At 41.6% G+C, this 18,161-nt stretch overlaps 1 protein-coding gene across 1 annotated transcript; it reads right to left on the bottom strand.

The window, feature by feature from the left end:
- Positions 1-1,527: 1,527 nt before the first annotated feature.
- Positions 1,528-17,171, bottom strand: LOC126267082 (uncharacterized). The gene is made up of 2 exons (XM_049971946.1): positions 17,129-17,171; positions 1,528-3,997 (listed from the first exon to the last, which is right to left on the bottom strand). The coding sequence occupies exons 1-2, from the start codon at positions 17,147-17,149 to the stop codon at positions 3,638-3,640; spliced, it is 381 nt and encodes a 126-aa protein (XP_049827903.1). The 5' UTR covers positions 17,150-17,171; the 3' UTR covers positions 1,528-3,637.
- Positions 17,172-18,161: the final 990 nt, after the last annotated feature.

The following is an 18,161-nucleotide window of genomic DNA, read 5'->3' as shown; positions in this document are numbered from 1 at the left end:
TTTTCTTACGAATAGACACGCAGCCTCTTTATCACTGGACAATGTTACTTACTCTCAAAGTCACATTTTGCATTTTCACGTGTGTTTCGCATCAGTGATGGATGTATTCAGTTCTCTCGAAATGTGGTTAGACCAGACTAAAATTCTAGAAATCAGTTTGGACATATTCTCCTTGACAACTCAAGCGCGCTACACCTAATAACGACTAACATCACTGATGATGCAATAAAACTGATTTTGGATACTATCGGTCTCTACCAATAGTGGTACTCTTTTCCCACGGTGCTCTAAAATAAATTGATCCTCACCTGATTCTTCATCCAGGGAACATGACAAAAGTCTTCATCATTTTTGTTCTGCTAAGATACTATTTCCGATACTGATCCTTTCCGAAGACGAGGAAGAAGTAGAGAAAAAATACTGGTAGGAGCATTTCCAACGCACAACTTACTAAATTTTCAGCTTCGTAAGACAGTATTCTCAAATTTAAATCGCTCAGACCACTACGGAACTTAACTTCTGAGGTCATCAGTCCCCTAGGACTTAGATCTACTTAAACCTAACTAACCTAAGGACATGACACACATCCATGCCGAGGCAGGATTCGAACCTGCGACAGTAGCGATCACGCGGTTCCTGACTGTAGCGCCTAGAACAGCTCGGCCACCCCGGCCGGCACAGTATCTGCTATTCATTTAAGTCGCATACCTCTGATTCATAGTGAGTGTATGAATTGCAATGCTTATATGTCAATTGAACCATTTCAACACATTAGATAGACAGACAAGAAGTAAACTGAAGCAGCAAAACACTCAACGAGGAACATTAAATGTTTATGTATACACAAACTGCAACAAACTTTGGTATTAACCCATCACGTACATTTGTTCTTTACCAACATGGTCTTCAAATTGTTGATGATGTTCTGATTCTCTTCGCGTGTACGGAGGTTACGTCTACAAATGGTCCATAATCTCACTTCATTTTGGCTTTGTAGTGCCGCCTTTAGATACTTACGCGTAATATTTGACGTCTTTTCTTTTGTGTGTGTGTGTGTGTGTGTGTGTGTGTGTGTGTGTGTGTGTGTGTGTGTGTGTGTGTGTGTGTGTGTGTGTGTGTGCATATCAGTGTCAGTATCAATGCTACCTTTTCCCTCTTCAGTTACTGTGTATGAGTATTTGACGCTGTTAGTGCTATTTCCAATGCATTTTGATTGTCTTGTACAACTAACACCTTTCTGAAATTATCAACGCTAAAGGTTGCTTTCAGTTCCTCATACTGGTGAAACAGTTATTGAAGCAGAGGTTGTACAGGCCAAGTCATTGCTCACTATGGCAAAATGGTTCAAATGGCTCTGGGCACTATGGGACTTAACATCTATGGTCGTCAGTCCCCTGGAACGTAGAACTACTTAAACCTAACTAACCTAAGGACAGCACAACACCTAGTCATCACGAGGCAGAGAAAATCCCGCCGGGAATCGAACCCAGGAACCCGGGCGAGCTCTATGGCACTGAGTGTATCGTATAGTATAACAGTAGGTTTATTCAACAAAATCGTTACAAATGGTCTGTCGAAGCATATAAATTATTATAACTAAGTTGCAATGCAGTGGTGTCGTATACAACCAACACTTTTTTTAAATCACACTCAAAGTTGCTTTCAGTTCTTGAAATTACTGTAACTTCTTCAGCAGTGAGTATATAGCACAATATAAAAGCAGGTTCATTATAAAACCAATCAATACAAAAGTTTTGCCGAAGCACGTACTAAATTACTAACGGCAGTTGTTATTAAGTCGCAATGCGGTGGTGGTACTATTGGCCAAATTTCCCTTTTGTCTTCAATTTCGTAGATTTGCCTACAAGTACGAAGTTCATTAGTCTTAGGCGATACAGAGAAGAACTCTGCTAGCCTTGTTTGGTGGTTATCATGCAGCATTATTCATAACACAGAGGTAAAAAAAAAACAGTGGGAATGAATGTCAAAGTATTTATAGCGTGCGTATCGCGATCACACCACTTCATTTGAGAGAAAGGGACCATGCATCTGTAAATGCAGGGATATTCACAACGCCTACGAGGTTTCAGAGGATGACTGGACGAATACTACAATACATACCCAAAACAGACGTATCAGTGGATGGAGGATCTCTCCAAGCTTTTAAGTCAAGTAGCAGATCAGTATGAGCATTGTTTGTGACGCAGAAAACGTCAAAAAAGGCGGAAGAGCAGTTACGTGCAATTCACTGAACTCACAATCGCTGCTGCCTGGCGAGGCACAACGCCAGCAACCCGCTTTGGAGATCTGTTCACTAGTTTGCCTACCTGCAGGCGTTAGCTAAATCAATGCGACGTTACGAAGCAGCAGATTAGTCTACATCAGTGGTCATCAAACAGCGGCTACAATCAAGTATTCGTGCGGCTCGCGGTTCTCAGTCGTGTTCTATAAAATACTCGTATGCATATAGCAAGTAATATCTGAATTCGAAAACGTGAACTAACGTTAAGAGTTTCTTAAGAACGTAGTTTTCCTCGTGAGTAACACATAAATCTGCTTACAGAGACAATAATGTTTTAAGAGATGTTTCATTTAAATTGACGCTGATGAATTCGGCTAAGTTGACCCCTTACTATCAGGACTGAGAGGTAAGTAGCTTCGTTCCTCCGGAGTTGCATAATGCGCGTGAATTAATGTTTTGTTTCTCTTCCACTACTAACGACTCAAGTGCATGCACGATTCGTACTGATCAGTACGAAAATAGCATGTCATGACTGTACGTTACAGACGATCCTCAACAAATGCGGTACACTTTTGAAGCAAGTAAGATGGAATTAAATTAAGGATTTTGTCAGGCAATACAATGAGTAAGAGAAAAATGACATTCAAAACATGTAGGTAACATGTCTGATCGTGTCTCATATTGCATAATTCATTTAACAGTTACGGTTGTTAATCAGTTAATCATTCGCTCTCACAGACAAAACAGCAATACTTCGTCCGGTAATTGTAGTGTCTTAACTTTCGAGTCGCTAGAGTGGCAGCAACCTGGAACAGAACACAGGCCACACGAAGTCTTCCGAATGGTGGCGACTTTTAACGATCAGTACTTTGGGGGTGGGCCCCCATCTCATCGCTTCCTTCCGTAACTTGTCCATCTGAGATTCATAACACAGTAATTTATCTACGTTACCATTCAATAACAACCTCGTTACATTTACGACCCCAAGTGACGCCGCATGATGTCAGCATTGACTCTTGAGAACGTAGGTTTGAGGGCTACTGGTCTTCATATACTGACACGTCTGTCTCAAAGTGTTGCGCTTTGCGACTACTGTGCAGGTCGTATCACGAATTAAAACTTGGAGAGATGCTGTATCCACTGAAACATGTATGTTTCGCTGTGTCGTGTAGTTCTCAGGCAGTCGTCTCCTGAATCCCCCCGAGGTACTTTAAACCTGTAACTATGTGAAAGCCCTGTACTGGCAAGAAAGGAACTCAATGAAGAGATATTGAGAAATGTGGAGTGGTGCAGGTACAATACAGCGACCTCGTGTACGCTGGTCCCTGGACGTGTTGCGCTGACTGCACGGCTCGCCAATAGCCGCTGCTGTCGGCTCTGTCGTAGCGCGGTGCATCACCAGTGGTTTCTGCTGCTGCGGTAGCGGCGCTCGGCGCGCATCCGCCGGCGGTTCCTCTGCTGCGCCCGGTAGCGGAACAGCGGCCGGAACGCCATGGACGCCGCGGCATCCATGTCGTCGCCGCCGGCCGCGTAGTCGTCTTCCAAGCCGGTCGGTGCCGCTGCGTCCGTGTCGTCGCCGTCATAGGTGTAATAATAGGCGTCGTCTTCCTCTCCGTTGACAGCGTGCTGGTCACGTTCGCTGGTCTGTGGAAGTTCTGCACTCGGTGAGACATCGATTCCAAGTGCTGCGTTCGTTGTGGCTGGTGTATTCTGGGCCGGAGCGGCAGCGGCGTTGCTGAGGAATGCAGCGAGCATCTGGCAAACAGAAAAGTTGTTATTAGATTCAGTACTTCTTAGCCAAACGAAGATGAACACAACCAAATGCAACAAGGAAAGAAACGTATTTCGTCTTGTAACGGTACTTTGCGGGCAGGCGTGTCAGTTAGCATCATATTAATTAATATCGGGAAAGAATTAAAAAGGGGAAAGTAGTACGAAGCTTTAATAACTGCACAGTATTACTAAGAAGGAATATAATGAAAAGTAATTAAAGCAAAGTAGCAAAGACCAAGCGGCACAGAAAGATATAGGGGCGCGTTTGTTTTTTAATACATATAAAAGAACATGTAACAGATTATTGAGCACCCTAACTTCAGTTATCGCGATCGGGCTAGTCGATGAAAAAGTGGTACGCGACTGCGAAATTCGTTAAGGAGATTATTTAAAGACTCTTCAAGCACGTTTAAAATACATTACGTGTGACGAAGTGATCGGAGGCATTTATTGTCGGGTGAAGTGAAAATGATTCCGACAACTTAATTCGAACTTTGTGTTAGCTGGTAAAAATACTCTTCGGAAACTATTATAGTTGTGGAACCCACGAAAGTTGTACGGAACGGAAAGCTATAGCTTACGTAATTCTGCATTTTCTTTAAATTGTGAAACGCGTGTGCGCGGAACATTAAGAGAATCTTATCCTTGGATGGTTGGGGGGGGGGGGGGGGGGGTAACTGATACAAACAACGCGCCAGCATAAAAATAGTCCGCTTATTAACTACCAGATATTAATTATCGGGAACCTAAAATACTAAAAACAGTGCATACACCGTTAAACTGAACCCTGCGTGTGAATGACTATGACATCGAACAATTCGAGAGCGAAGAATACACATTTAGGTGCCGAATTGATAGCCTGGGTCTTGTCGATATTTGAACATTATATGAAACGCGTTATTCAGAACACGATATCGACCATTTTAATATTGAAAAGAAGGATAGGATCATCACCGCAAATCCCGATTCATATTTCATATTTAGTTAGTGAGAAGGAAAGTGATAATAAACAAACTACATTTCAATTTGATCCACGATTTTGGCTTCATTACGTAGTCCTGACTACATGATAAACAATATCTGTGGAACTTGTATATGACGTATCGTCATAATATTTAGCCAACCAATATTGTGGGACACCAAAAATGTAAATACATGAAATTGTTCTTACAGCGAATGTATAATGTGTGAGTGCGACGAACTGTATTGAGAAACTGAACATCCATCACGTACTTGCATGTTTATCTGCGAAAATGGTCCTTGTCGGTACACCAGCATACAGTTCGAAAAGAATCGCTGGAACATTGAAAACTATTCAGATTAATTGAACACCTAAACACGGATAACGCTGGTATCACGAGGACGTGTTCTTTCTCCTCGCCCCAGTGGCAGTAATTGAATTAAGAGTCAGCCGCGAATAACATTTAAATCAGTTGACGACCATTGAGCTAGCGTCACGAATTTTCAAACGTCCACTGCCATGTATGAAGGTGAGTAACACCACAAGTGTTAACGTCGATCGAGAGGTGTCGTCGTGATCGTATTGAATGACATTGAGCGGTCACATTCTTCAGTGAATAAGGAAACTGACAACATTGAACTGAAGAAAGAAATAATGAAACAAACTCCAGCCATTAAGTTGACCTTTCTTACTTTTTTTTCTTTCCTCTCCTACATTACCGGTGCTTTAGCACCGTGACTCAACATTAAGATACTCGATTAGACAGCTAAAGACGATTCTGATATAGGAGAAACGACATGATCGCCGGAAGATTAAAAATAGTTAGGCATGAAGAAAATGTAACTCATTTTTATTTGTGCGAGGCGTGCTTTTTAAGTAAGTACCGTTTTGAAATTAAGAAAACACGTGCTAAGATAAGTCAATAATTTTATTTTTACATGAAAGCCTGACCCTTAATCTACTTTTCTACATAATTTCCGTCAATATTGGGGCACTTTTCATAAAGTTGTGCCAGTTTTTGAATACCCTCCTCATAGAAGTCTTCCGCCTGACTTTTTAACCACTGCACCACCACTGTCTTGACTTCGTCATCGTCTTGAAGACGCTGACCGCCCAGGTGTTTCTTCAAGTGCAGGAACAGGTGCTAGTCACTGGCCGCAAGATCGAGGCTGTACGGAGGATGATCTAGAGTTTCCCATCGAAAAGATGTGATGAGATCTACATCTACATCTACATCCATACTCCGCAAGCCACCTGACGGTGTGTGGCGGAGGGTACCCTGAGTACCTCTATCGGTTCTCCCTTCTATTCCAGTCTCGTATTGTACGTGGAAAGAAGGATTGTCGGTATGCTTCTGTGTGGGCTCTAATCTCTCTGATTTTATCCTCATGGTCTCTTCGCGAGATATACGTAGGAGGGAGCAATATACTGCTTGACTCTTCGGTGAAGGTATGTTCTCGAAACTTTAACAAAAGCCCGTACCGAGCTACTGAGCGTCTCTTCTGCAGAGTCTTCCACTGGAGTTTATCTATCTTTGGTCTGATTCGCCACATGCGGGCGGACATTGTCTTGCAGTATAACGATGCCCTTGCTAGACTTCCATGGACTGTTGCTTTGAATCTGGTGTGACGTAGTCCATCCATGTTTCATCGCGTGCAACAATTTGGCTTAAGAAAACATCACAGTCGTTGTGGTACCACTGAAGGAAAGTCAATGCACTGTCTAAACCTTTTGTTTCGTGCACATCCGTCAACGTGCGCACAATTTTCGGTAATTCAAGTGCTCGCTCACAATGCCATACAATACACTACGAGAAACATTAGGAAAGTCATACCGCAAGGAGGAAATTGTAAAGCATCTGTTTTCTCTTACCTTATTTTCCACTTCATGCACCAAACTTTCATTAACGACCGAAGGATGCCCACTCCCTTGTTTATTATGCACATTTGTGCGGTCATCTTTAAATGCTCTCATCCACTTTCTTACCATTCAATCACTCATAATGTTTTCTCCATAAACTGCACGGATCTCATGATGAGTATCGATCGCTTTTAGGCCTTTAGCACTAAGAAATCTTAGAACAGCCCGTACTTCACAGTCGGTGGGACTCCCGATTATCAGAGGCATCTTAAAGACTCAGTACACAACGTAAGCAAGGAAGAATCAGACTGTAATGGCGTCATAGCGTATATTAAGGTACAGGCATTCATGTAAAAATAAAATTATTGAGATAACTTAGTACGTCTTTTTTTTTTTAAATTTCAAAACGGTACTTACTTAAAAAACACGCCTCGTATTTTGGAGCGTCATTTCTCAAAAATGCTGTTATAACTAGTCTTGACGTCGTACCGCATCGGCCGGCCGGAGTGGCCGTGCGGTTCTGGGCGCTACAGTCTGGAACCGAGCGACCGCTACTGTCGCAGGTTCGAATCCTGCCTCGGGCATTGATGTGTGTGGTGTTCTTAGGTTAGTTAGGTTTAATTAGTTCTAAGTTCTAGGCGAATGATGACCTCAGAAGTTAAGTCGCATAGTGCTCAGAGCCATTTGAACCATTTCGTACCGCATCATCCTCAGATGATCTTTTTAAAAGGAAAGGAAAAGATGACAGTAAAATAGTGAGAAACTTTAATCATCACTAGGTTTTGAACCACAAGCCATAGCCATGATTGCAGACTAAGTTACTGGAACTCAGGTCCTCCAGTTACGCAAACACTTGTTCATAAAAACCAAGATATGTTGCAGCATCTTTATGTTACCAGCAGTGGGTTCTTTTATTCAGTTCTGTGAAATGCAAACGTGCTTTAAGTAATAACTGTTGTAAGCAAACTGACCTAAAAGCAGTTTACGTCATTTGGGGATATTACCATATTTTCTACATTGTTAGATTGTGTAGAAATTTCTTTACATTAGTGTGCATGAATAGCGTACCTTCTGCTACTTATAATGATAATGTGGGTTTCACTGATGAGTTATATATGCAATTTTGTTATTCGAAACGACTGCGTACTGTTCAGACGACCAATTGTCCAAGGTCGAACGTTGACATGAGTTACATAAAAGCATAATTCCGACAGACCGAGCAGGATTGGCTGTAGTTCCTTGCCTCAGGAGCGAGTGGTAACGAAATTTGTTCAGGATAATAGTGTGACAAGAGAAGTAGGCATGGATCCGTCCAGGAGATCCATGTGGCGATAGGATTGTCTGATTGTCTCTGACGAGTATATAGATGAGAACAGCTGAAATCTTAGCAGAGGTTGTCATTACGAAGTATTGCCATCAAATCAATGGATGCTGGGTTAAGACCTCGAGCTGCGATACATCGTTTGCAGCTGACATCATCCCACAAGCAACAGAGATTTTAATGGCGTGGTGCCCGATTCAACTGGTTGGTGTTTCGGGATGAGCCTCGCCTTCGTTTGAGGTCATCGCCTTAACTCCAGTGTGTCCGCTGACGACATAGCGCCTCAAAGAACAATGATTCTCGAGACCGCATCTCCTGCAGTCATTGGTGCTGAGAAGTATCTGATATGACAACAGTACTGATTTGGTAATTATTGAATTGTAACTGAAAGCTTGACAGCATGTCGCGAGAACTGTAAACCTCGTTGTCATAATTTTCACGACCAGAGTGCCAAATAGCATATTGCCGTAAGATAATGCAAATCCCGACTCTGCTAATCGAACCAAAATCCCAGGAACGTATGGATCGTCGTCTGACTTCCTCGGTAACCCCTTTTTCACCTAGAGAGCTTGTCTGGAACGCGATCGCGAAACGTCTATTTTCATACCGGTCTCCATCGAGCAGACTTCGTCTTCTGACAGCAAGTGTTCCTTGCGCGGTAAGAAATTTCTGAAGATGACATTACGAGACTGTCTGCGTCAGTGGCACAACGAATACAAGCTATACTGATGTTGATGAAGTATATCAGTTCAGATTGTAATTAGAGTTTAATTATTTAATATCCCTTATGTTCTTAACGGCTACACAAAGTTTGACAAATATCTGACTGGTGCTTCACGATACAACACTTTCCATTATCGTCGATGTAGAAAGGACGTATCTTGTATGACCCGTGGAGCTGGTAGAAAAGGTAATGTACGCGGAAGAAACGGTATACGAGGAAGATTTTTCCATATAGTTTTATACGTACACGTGATACAAAGTATAGTTCTTTAGCACTACAAATCAAAATCTCTTATCGTTCATTACAACACAGCTAATATATATGATGTATACTGGGCTAAGATGCTAATTATACACCATGTCACTAATAACTTGACGTCCTCCGGCAGAGACACAAACAAAATTACACAACCATCTGTTTCGAAATTTTTCTTTCTCGTCATATGTCTGATAGATATAATGTACGTGTGGAAAAAGATCACGTGGATTCATTAGTCCAATTCACATACTCATTCTAGAAAATTATCTGTATTATTGTTGTTGTGACCGCCTATTTTCTTCCTGTTCCTAACGAACAACGAACAGCTGTCTACTATGTTAGTGTCAGTTAACAAGTTTTAGTTCCGAACTGATACGTCGTACGCTTCGGATCTTTGTGTTACGAGCTGTGTGCACTTCCATATGTTTAACGCACTTAAAACATTCATCCGTTATTGATGTGGAACATGCGACTACGAAGAATAAAGGTTTTCAAAAGTATTTACAAGTCGACTTGTTGCAGCTAGTTCTGAAAACCTTAAACCTCATTTTTTTCCATTGAATAATGTAGCCTTCGTTCTATCTCCATATCAAGTACATTTTTAAATACATAAATAACGTTGTATTTGGTGCTCCGTTAATACACGGGAAACGTTCTGCGAAGCGGCGACGGGAAACACGGTACGTTCATTCATTGTGCCCGGACAAAATAACTGTTCGCCTTTCGCCCTAGACTTAGTTACTCGAAGCTAAGTATATTCAAGACATCTGGTGTGTTGAAACTAATCTTACCGTCAAATTGTGTGTTAATGGTGTGAAGAGAGGTTGAACACCTGCTAACTGCTACGTAGAAAAACTAGGTTGCAAAATCAAAGTGGCTTATCTGATGCATAACGCTCATTCCTAGTAAAAGGTTGCCTCTCTAACGGTTTCTAGGGGCAACAAAAAATTGATTTTCAATATTTCATATTGTTACGGACTGAACTTAAAACTTTAAAATGATTTCATTATCTAGCCATTAAGAGGTACACTCTCACGCTAAAAGATTAACCTACTAAACCAAATATTTCAGCCAGAAACAAAGTTTATGATTTGAGACAGCGTAACTAATCGCACCCAGCTACCAAGAAAATTTTCTTCGAGTATTTGAGAATAGGAGCAGTTAGCGATTCCAAACACACAGCCGGCCTCTGTGACCCCCCCGTTCTAGGCGCTTCAGTCTGGAAACAAGCGACCGCTACCGTCGCAGGTTCGAATCTTGCCTCGGCATGGATGTGTGTGATGTCCTTAGGCTAGTTAGGTTTAAGTAGTTCTAAGCTCTAGGGGACTGATGACCTCAGATGTTAAGTCCCATAGTGCTCAGAGCCATTTGAACCATTGGAAGCAAACAAACATTACAGATTTCTTTAAGCCCTTACGAAACATTTTCTCACTGAAATCCTCCCCAAAATGATGGAAGGAAGAAAAGTTTTTCGCTCAGTATACTTCCCCTGATTATGCAGTAAAACTGACGCATCAGGCACTACGTTTTTGTTTGTCACTTGTTTAGTACAAACTATTCACAACACATTCTAAATAACACTGACAATCTCCAATGTAATTAGCAAGTGTGAAACTGTTTTCCTTAGCATGCTTAAATATATCAGTGACAGTATCCTTGCCCTAATGGCAACGTAAGAATTGTAGGAACCGGATCTATTTTTGGCAGATCTCACGTACCGACGGAAAGAGACATTGGAACACTGCGGAGACAGGTTGTAAAAAATCGCAAGAAGTTAGCGGAAGGAATCAATCACGAGTTCCACTGTATTACCAGTAGTCCAGATAGCATAACAACTGTGTAAGGAATTAAAGCAATGGGGTAGAGTGATCGAGTAGTTCCTCATAAGCCACACATTTCTACAGTCAGTGCACAGCAGCGTTTGAGGTGAAGTAAAGAGCGATCCTGTTGGCCAGCGGACGCCTGGAAACATGTAATTTGGAATGATGAATCACGAGCCGGCCGCGGTGGTCTCGCGGTTCTAGGCGCTCAGTCCGGCACCAGGCGACTGCTACGGTCGCAGGTTCGAATCCTGCCTCGGGCATGGATGTGTGTGATGCTCTTAGGTTAGTTAGGTTTAAGTAGTTCTACGTTCTAGGGGACTGATGACCACAGATGTTAAGTCCCATAGTGCTCAGAGCCATTTGAACCATTTTTTTTTTTTTTGATGAATCACGTTGTAGCCAGTGACAAACCAACAGAAGGTATTTGGAAATTTGTGGTATGTTCCTATGGGACCAAATTGCTGAGTTCATCGGTCCCTAGGCTTACACACTACTTAATCTAACTTCAACTAACTTACTCTGAGGGCAACACACACACACACACACACACCCATACCCGAGGGAGGACTCGAACCTTCGACGGGGAAAGCCGCGCGAGCCGTAGTGAGGCGCCACAGACCGTGCGGCTGTCCAGCGTGTCCCAACCCCAGAAGTTTGATTATGAGGAGTGCTTGGAAACTTTACCTGTCGTCATGCGTAGCGACAGTTTTGAAGTAGGCCTACAGAGGACATGGTGTTACGGTAACAGTGTTATATGTTATTGGGCTTAAGGAAACACTAAATGTGGAAGGGTATAAACGCATTTAACAGCATTGTGTACTACCTACTGCAGAGACGATGACTGTTCGTATCAACATGACGACGGCCCCTGCCCTAAAGCATGGTGTGCGAGGCAATGGTTTGTGGATAATAACATTCTTGGAATGGACTGGTCTAACCAGAGTCCCAGCTTTAGTTCAGTGGAACACGACTGGGATGAGAACCTGTGTCCAGCATCACTATATTCTCTGATTCCGGCTCTTGAAGAAGAATGGGCTGTCACTCATCTATAGCCGTTCAGAAAACTCACGGAAGCCGTCCCCAGCAGAATTCAAAGTGATCAAAAAGGTGAAGGGTGGGCTCTCCCCATCTTAATGTCTACTAGTAGGTGTCCGCAGAGTCAGTCAACACGAGCGGTGTTCAATATGTAATGCAACACATCTCTTTTCCTGCAAATGGTTGGTTTTATTCAGGATTCCAATAACCACATTATTCCCCACTTCCCTGGCTACAAAAATCCTATTTTTCAACGTAATCTCCTTTCAATGCTATGACGTTGCACCACCTTACTGCGAGGGCCTGTATGTCCGCATACTACTGATCGACATCAGAGCCAATGTCTTCCTCCATCAATAACTTCCCCATCATCAACCTCCTGCTTCCCGCGGGGAGCATACTTCATTGGGCCAAACAGATGGAAAAAAAGAAAGTTGCCAGATCTGAGCTGTGAAGCGGATGACGACGATCAGTCCAATGAAGTTCGTGAGCTCCTCTCGGGTGCGCAAACTTGTGTGAGGCCCTACAATGTCATATAGTAGGAGAAGTTTGGTTGCAATTTCGTGGCGACAAACACGCTGAAATCGAGAATTTAAAAAAAAAATGTTCAAAAGTGTGTGAATTCCTAAGGGACCAAACTGCTGAGGTCATAGGTCCCTACACTTGCACATTACTTAAACTAACTTACGCTAAGAACAACACACACCCATGCCAGAGGGAGGACTCGAACCTTCGGGAAGGGGTGGGGGGGTGGGGGAGGAGAAGCGCAATCCGTGACATGACGCCTCAAACCGAGTGACCACTCTGCGTGGCAGTTATGACTTCAGTTTTCTGAGGGCAGCGCAGTCAATTTGTGAGAGTTGAGCATTGCACCATGTGGGAGGACATCAGTTTGAATAATCGCTTCAGACTTCGACAAGACCGTCTCCATGACGAAATGTGGTACTACAGAAGAATGCTGAAGATTAGATGGGTAGAGCACATAACTAATGAGGAAGGTCTTATAACTGTCCAAAATATCAGTCTTAATGATTCAGTTATTATTTGTATAATGTTTATCCTGAAAAACAGGAAAAAAATTAATTTTTTGAGACATAGGAATCAGATTATTAAAGTATTTTTATTGACATCGTTGCACCTACATTTGTGACACGTATGAACACTACAGGAATAAGAATGATACTTATCGCAAATAAATGTAGAATAATAATTATTGTGGCATACAACACACGTAATGAATCCCGAATTTTTGCATGAGCATGGTTTTTTCAATTTTTCTGCTGCAAGGACGGTTATCACAGAATTTCGCGGTGTACAGCGCCTGCCTCACCATATCACCGAATACTGATGCAGATAACTGGTGATGTACGAATTTTGTGCAGTCTTCTCTTGAAGTTATCCCTCTACTGTATTCGACAATGTACAAGCAATTTTACAGTCGATTTATACGGATTTTACCCTGTATGTAAAAGACGCAGGGCTGCATCAACAATGTACATTTGGGAGGAATTATTTTAATACTGCACTTTGGCAGCCCTTCTCCATACTGAAAAATTTTAGTCGTACAAAACCAGTTTCGTTTGCCCCTCCTACGCATGTAGGAAGAAAAAAAAAACCTGTTCTTCTCTCACCTATGGCTTCAAGACGTCAATTACATTTCCTGCATAGTGCTGTTGTGAGTTTGCCGGACTTTGAAGACGCTATCATAACGTTTTTGTATTTGTGTACGTAATCGTCAGCTGATTTTCACATTGTTTGTCCAAATGAGCCTGTGGTCTCTTGCAAGCAAACGAAGGCCGTTGGTAGTAATTTTCTAGGTAAGGTGACAGCATGTTGTGCAATGTACGAATGTGTCACCATGTGCACATCCTTTCGCAGCACAACATCCACCTTTGTTCCGCGTTCGACTAGAGTTCGGTCATAAGCTGACTGATATTGGTACCCTAGAACAAACAGTAACAAATTAGCTGTGTGTGGTCTATAAAAATAGTACTGTAAAAATGGCCGGGAAGCCCCATTCGGGGAAGATCGGCAGCCAAGTGAAGGTCTTATTTCATTATTTTACTTTAAACCTAATAGCTTGGGTACATGTAAGATTCGGAGGAAATAACTCAAAATGTCATATATAAATCTCATCCGTAGGTGGAAAATTCTCACATTGCGTATACATTCAACAAAGTATCTGGCAAAAATCTCGCACACAATGGAATTTCTCTAGCATTTGTATCATAAATGTAAGGCTACGAAAGCACGAAAATTATCTCTAAGGTATTAATTCCATATCATATCGTGTCTCGATATTTTACTCATCTGATGACGGTGATCCTATACCCGTCTGGATAAACTGTCAATAACATCACGTTACAGTCGTCATGCTTTTTATGAACATCGACGCATGTTTCCTGTCACTGGTCAAAGTCGACGACTCGTATCGAACATTCCTTGGTATAGGACTACGATCACCATATGAGTAAAATATCGAGACACGATTTGATATGGAGTTAATACCGTATAGTTAATTTTTGTGCCTTCGTAACCTTACAATTATGAGACAAATGCTAGATAAATTCCATTGTGTGCGAGATTTTTGGCAGAAATTTTGTTGAGTGTATACGCAATGCGAGACTTTTCCAACTACGGATGAGGTTTGTATATGACATTTTGAGTTATTTCCTCCGAATCGTACACATATCCAAGCTATTAAGTTTAAAGTAAAATAATCGAAATAGGAAACTGCATTGCAATTACCTATTACTTGTATAATGGTTGTGGGCTATCAATATTTTTGTTTCGCTAACAGTGGACATAGATTAAAAAAGATTGTACCAGGAAGAAATAATAGCAGAATCTCGTCCAGAAAAATATTTCAGAGTATGATAAATAGCGAAAGCCTCTTGTTGTAGCCCCTAATTCAAAGTATTCGAGAAGCTTTCGCTTCGAAGTATTACATGAGCCATTCTATATCGCCACCACAACATATTATATTACAAGAGACACTCAGATATCCGATAAAGTGCAGTTAAAATCTATAAAATGGTGATGAATACCTCTTTTTCCTATAAGAAAAAAATAGCGCTCTCTGAGCTGTAACTGGTCGCAGACAAGTGAAATACCCTTGCGTTTCTCTCTTTAAAGCTTTAAGGTAAGTTCATTCTAGCTATTGGATGCTAATTGCTAAGATGCCTACGAATTGCGTGTACAAAATTAACCGTGATTTTGTACGGAATGTTCCTGTACTAGTAACATTCAAAAAATGCAAGACACTTCCAAGTAAACCCCACGACCCACCATAGTGGTGTGACTTTGGAGATATACGTTTGTGGCAAATTTTCTGTTCTGTGCATCTGAATGCTCACTTCACAGATATTCCTATTATGTGGTACTAACAATGGTAACAACTTTTTGGAAGCGTCAGCTCCAGACACAAGCAATACTACACTGAAAGACATTAACGTAACTGTAACACCCGAGTGTACGTGCGAAGTATATGACAAAATAAGAAGAAGAAGCATTTTTAAGATAACTGTTAACAATTGTTATACATTTTCGGATTCTCATTTAATAACCTCTCGCAGCTGAAATTTTAGCACCAATCAATATATAAATTAATTTTATTGCGAAAGTGTAACGTGTAATTATATTCAAATCAATTCAACAGTAGATACTGCAATGATTCGAATGAGTTAATTGTTAGTGCATTGTTTTAAAGCTGTCCCGTTATGTTATGTGTATTATTGTTCGAGATGCTATTCATGGTAAGAATGCGCTGTGTAATAAATCTCACACTACTCCTGAAATCATAAACGTGTTACATTAATTTTAATGTTCCTTGGACGGTACACACTGTGTGCAACAGTAATACTCGACATGTGTTTTATACGTAAACCTTTGTACGTATATGATGGAAACGTTGTGTGCTTTCCCAAATTGTTTCCTAAATGAAGGCGTTCCCGTAGAGTAATTTACTCTTAGATTCGAGCAACGCTAAAGCTACATATCCGTGGAGAGCTAATTAATTTACTGGAACACGTTGCAATTACACGCACTTCGATTTCGATACACAGTATCGACGTAGAACTCGGAGAACACAGTTTAAGTTTTCATCGCAATACCGTAGGCACTGTGTTTCGTTGCCCCAAACCGAGGAACAACACATTATTTACAGACTCTTTCTGATCAATATTTGCATTGAGATGTACGTTTCTGTTTGTGGCTTGACTGGCTCCCTTATGTAAAGAAACGACGACATTTTCTCTTGTAATTAATCCACCTCAAATTTGAACACTTTATGTTGCAATTTTTCTTGCGTCAAACGCCCAAGACTTGAACTTGTTTTAACTTTACCTACAACTTTACACGGCAGCGTCCTAGTATGGAAGTAGGTATTGGAGCTGTGTCCTACATTAACGATCTGTGGTATTTGTTAGAGGCATCTACGAGTAGGTTGTGGCCTTTAGAGACATCAGCACATTGGAAAATTCTGTGCTCAGAATTTCGCCAAAGACAGCTGCAAACTCAAAAACGCTCAGAGCAAAGATGATACTAATCGCAGATATGAGGAGTTTTGCAGCAGATTGGCAAGAACACCTAGTTATAAGAGCACGACATCCACGATGGTCCAGTTTCCACCACGAATAGACGCAAGAAGCCGAAAAATTAAGTTAGTTATGTTTTCAAGCTTCGATGAGAACGAAGTGATTTCTTACGGATCACAGACTCGAATGGACACAGATAGCAAAAATCCGCCAAGAGGTTTTCAAGGGAATCAGCCGAAGTGGTCGAGAAGAGACTGTGAGAGACCTAAAATGAATAAGATGTAATGCATTAATGGTTTCATCACGGAAATCGAAGCTGAAACCGTGACAGACTTGCGTCCCGCAGACGGTGCTTTTCTGTTTTCGACGCACGCATTACTAATTCTGTAAATGGTGTGGGACTACCTTACCCAGAAGATTATTTCGTGGTGTACCACGGATCCTGTCAAGAATGAGAGTAGAGATCTGAAAGGAGGCGGACGACGGAGCGGAAGAAATGAAACCCGGTCAATATAAATTCAAGGAGACTTTTATAGAATTTGTATATGAGAGAGAATTTAGAAGACGTTGAAAATCCAGCATGGGATAGCACTTACCAGAAACGCCAGAGATGCCATTCTGTTACCGTCTTGAAGCAGACTGTGTAGCGACAGGCGAGATTAGCGGTATTTAAGACTTGACGAGCGACTGTACACCTCAGGGGAATTCCCCGAAACACCTATCAACCCATGGCTAAGATCTTTGGAAGTTGTCCGGGGAACAGTCAGTGTCAAGTGACACGTCGTCACTTCATGGAACACATGCCTGTGGCGCGGCCACTGACGAAATCCTCAGTGCTGACCACCGCTTCCGGGTTAAATTCCGTCGTGTTCGTTGTCCGGTTGGTTTTCGAAACGCACCCATAATACCGTAAGATAACTCGGTTTCATTCTCCTACATGAATTGCAAACTAGGCGTAGTGATCTTGATAATTTATTGGGTGACTTCTTCCAGTCGATTTGTGGCATAACAGCAAACCAGTGTTTAACAGTATTGGTTAAAAACGGTCTTGGTTGCAATATTAGTTTTTTTTTAATTTTTTATCTTTATTTTTCATCGACGCGTTTCGCCTTATTTAGGCATCTTCAGGTTATCTTTTCTAGATGGGAGCGAGAGGCACCAAGATCTGCATAACGCATTCCCGTTCACAGGAGCAGATCTTGGTGCATCTCGCCCCCGTCTAGAAAAGATAACATAAAGATACCTAAATAAGGCGAAACGCGTCGTTGCAAAATAAAAAAATAAAAAGAACTAAAACTGGAACCAAGACTGTTTTTAACCAATGCTATTGAGTGAATCATATGGGTCGAGACAATTAGGCGACTGTTTTTCTGTATGTGTTCAAATGGAAGTGTTATGTGCTGGTTTCAACAGACTTATTTTAATAAAACGGTTCTCCTTTTTTAACAACATTTCATAGTTATTGCAAACTGCAGTGCTCTGGCAATACCTCTGCAACTTTCTCAATTTTCTCGAAATCTTCTGTACGTAAAGAGTAAAACGGGTGACACAGTGAGTTTTCAATTCAATTGCCGGATAAACATTGCATAACTTGCTTGAACAATTCAGTAAATAAAAATAGTAAATTAA

Source organism: Schistocerca gregaria, chromosome 4 (assembly GCF_023897955.1).
Source record: "Schistocerca gregaria isolate iqSchGreg1 chromosome 4, iqSchGreg1.2, whole genome shotgun sequence".
In the NCBI taxonomy this organism is placed as follows: domain Eukaryota; kingdom Metazoa; phylum Arthropoda; class Insecta; order Orthoptera; family Acrididae; genus Schistocerca; species Schistocerca gregaria.
The sequence above is the reverse complement of the archived record's forward strand: the minus strand, read 5'-3'. Positions and strand labels throughout refer to the sequence as shown.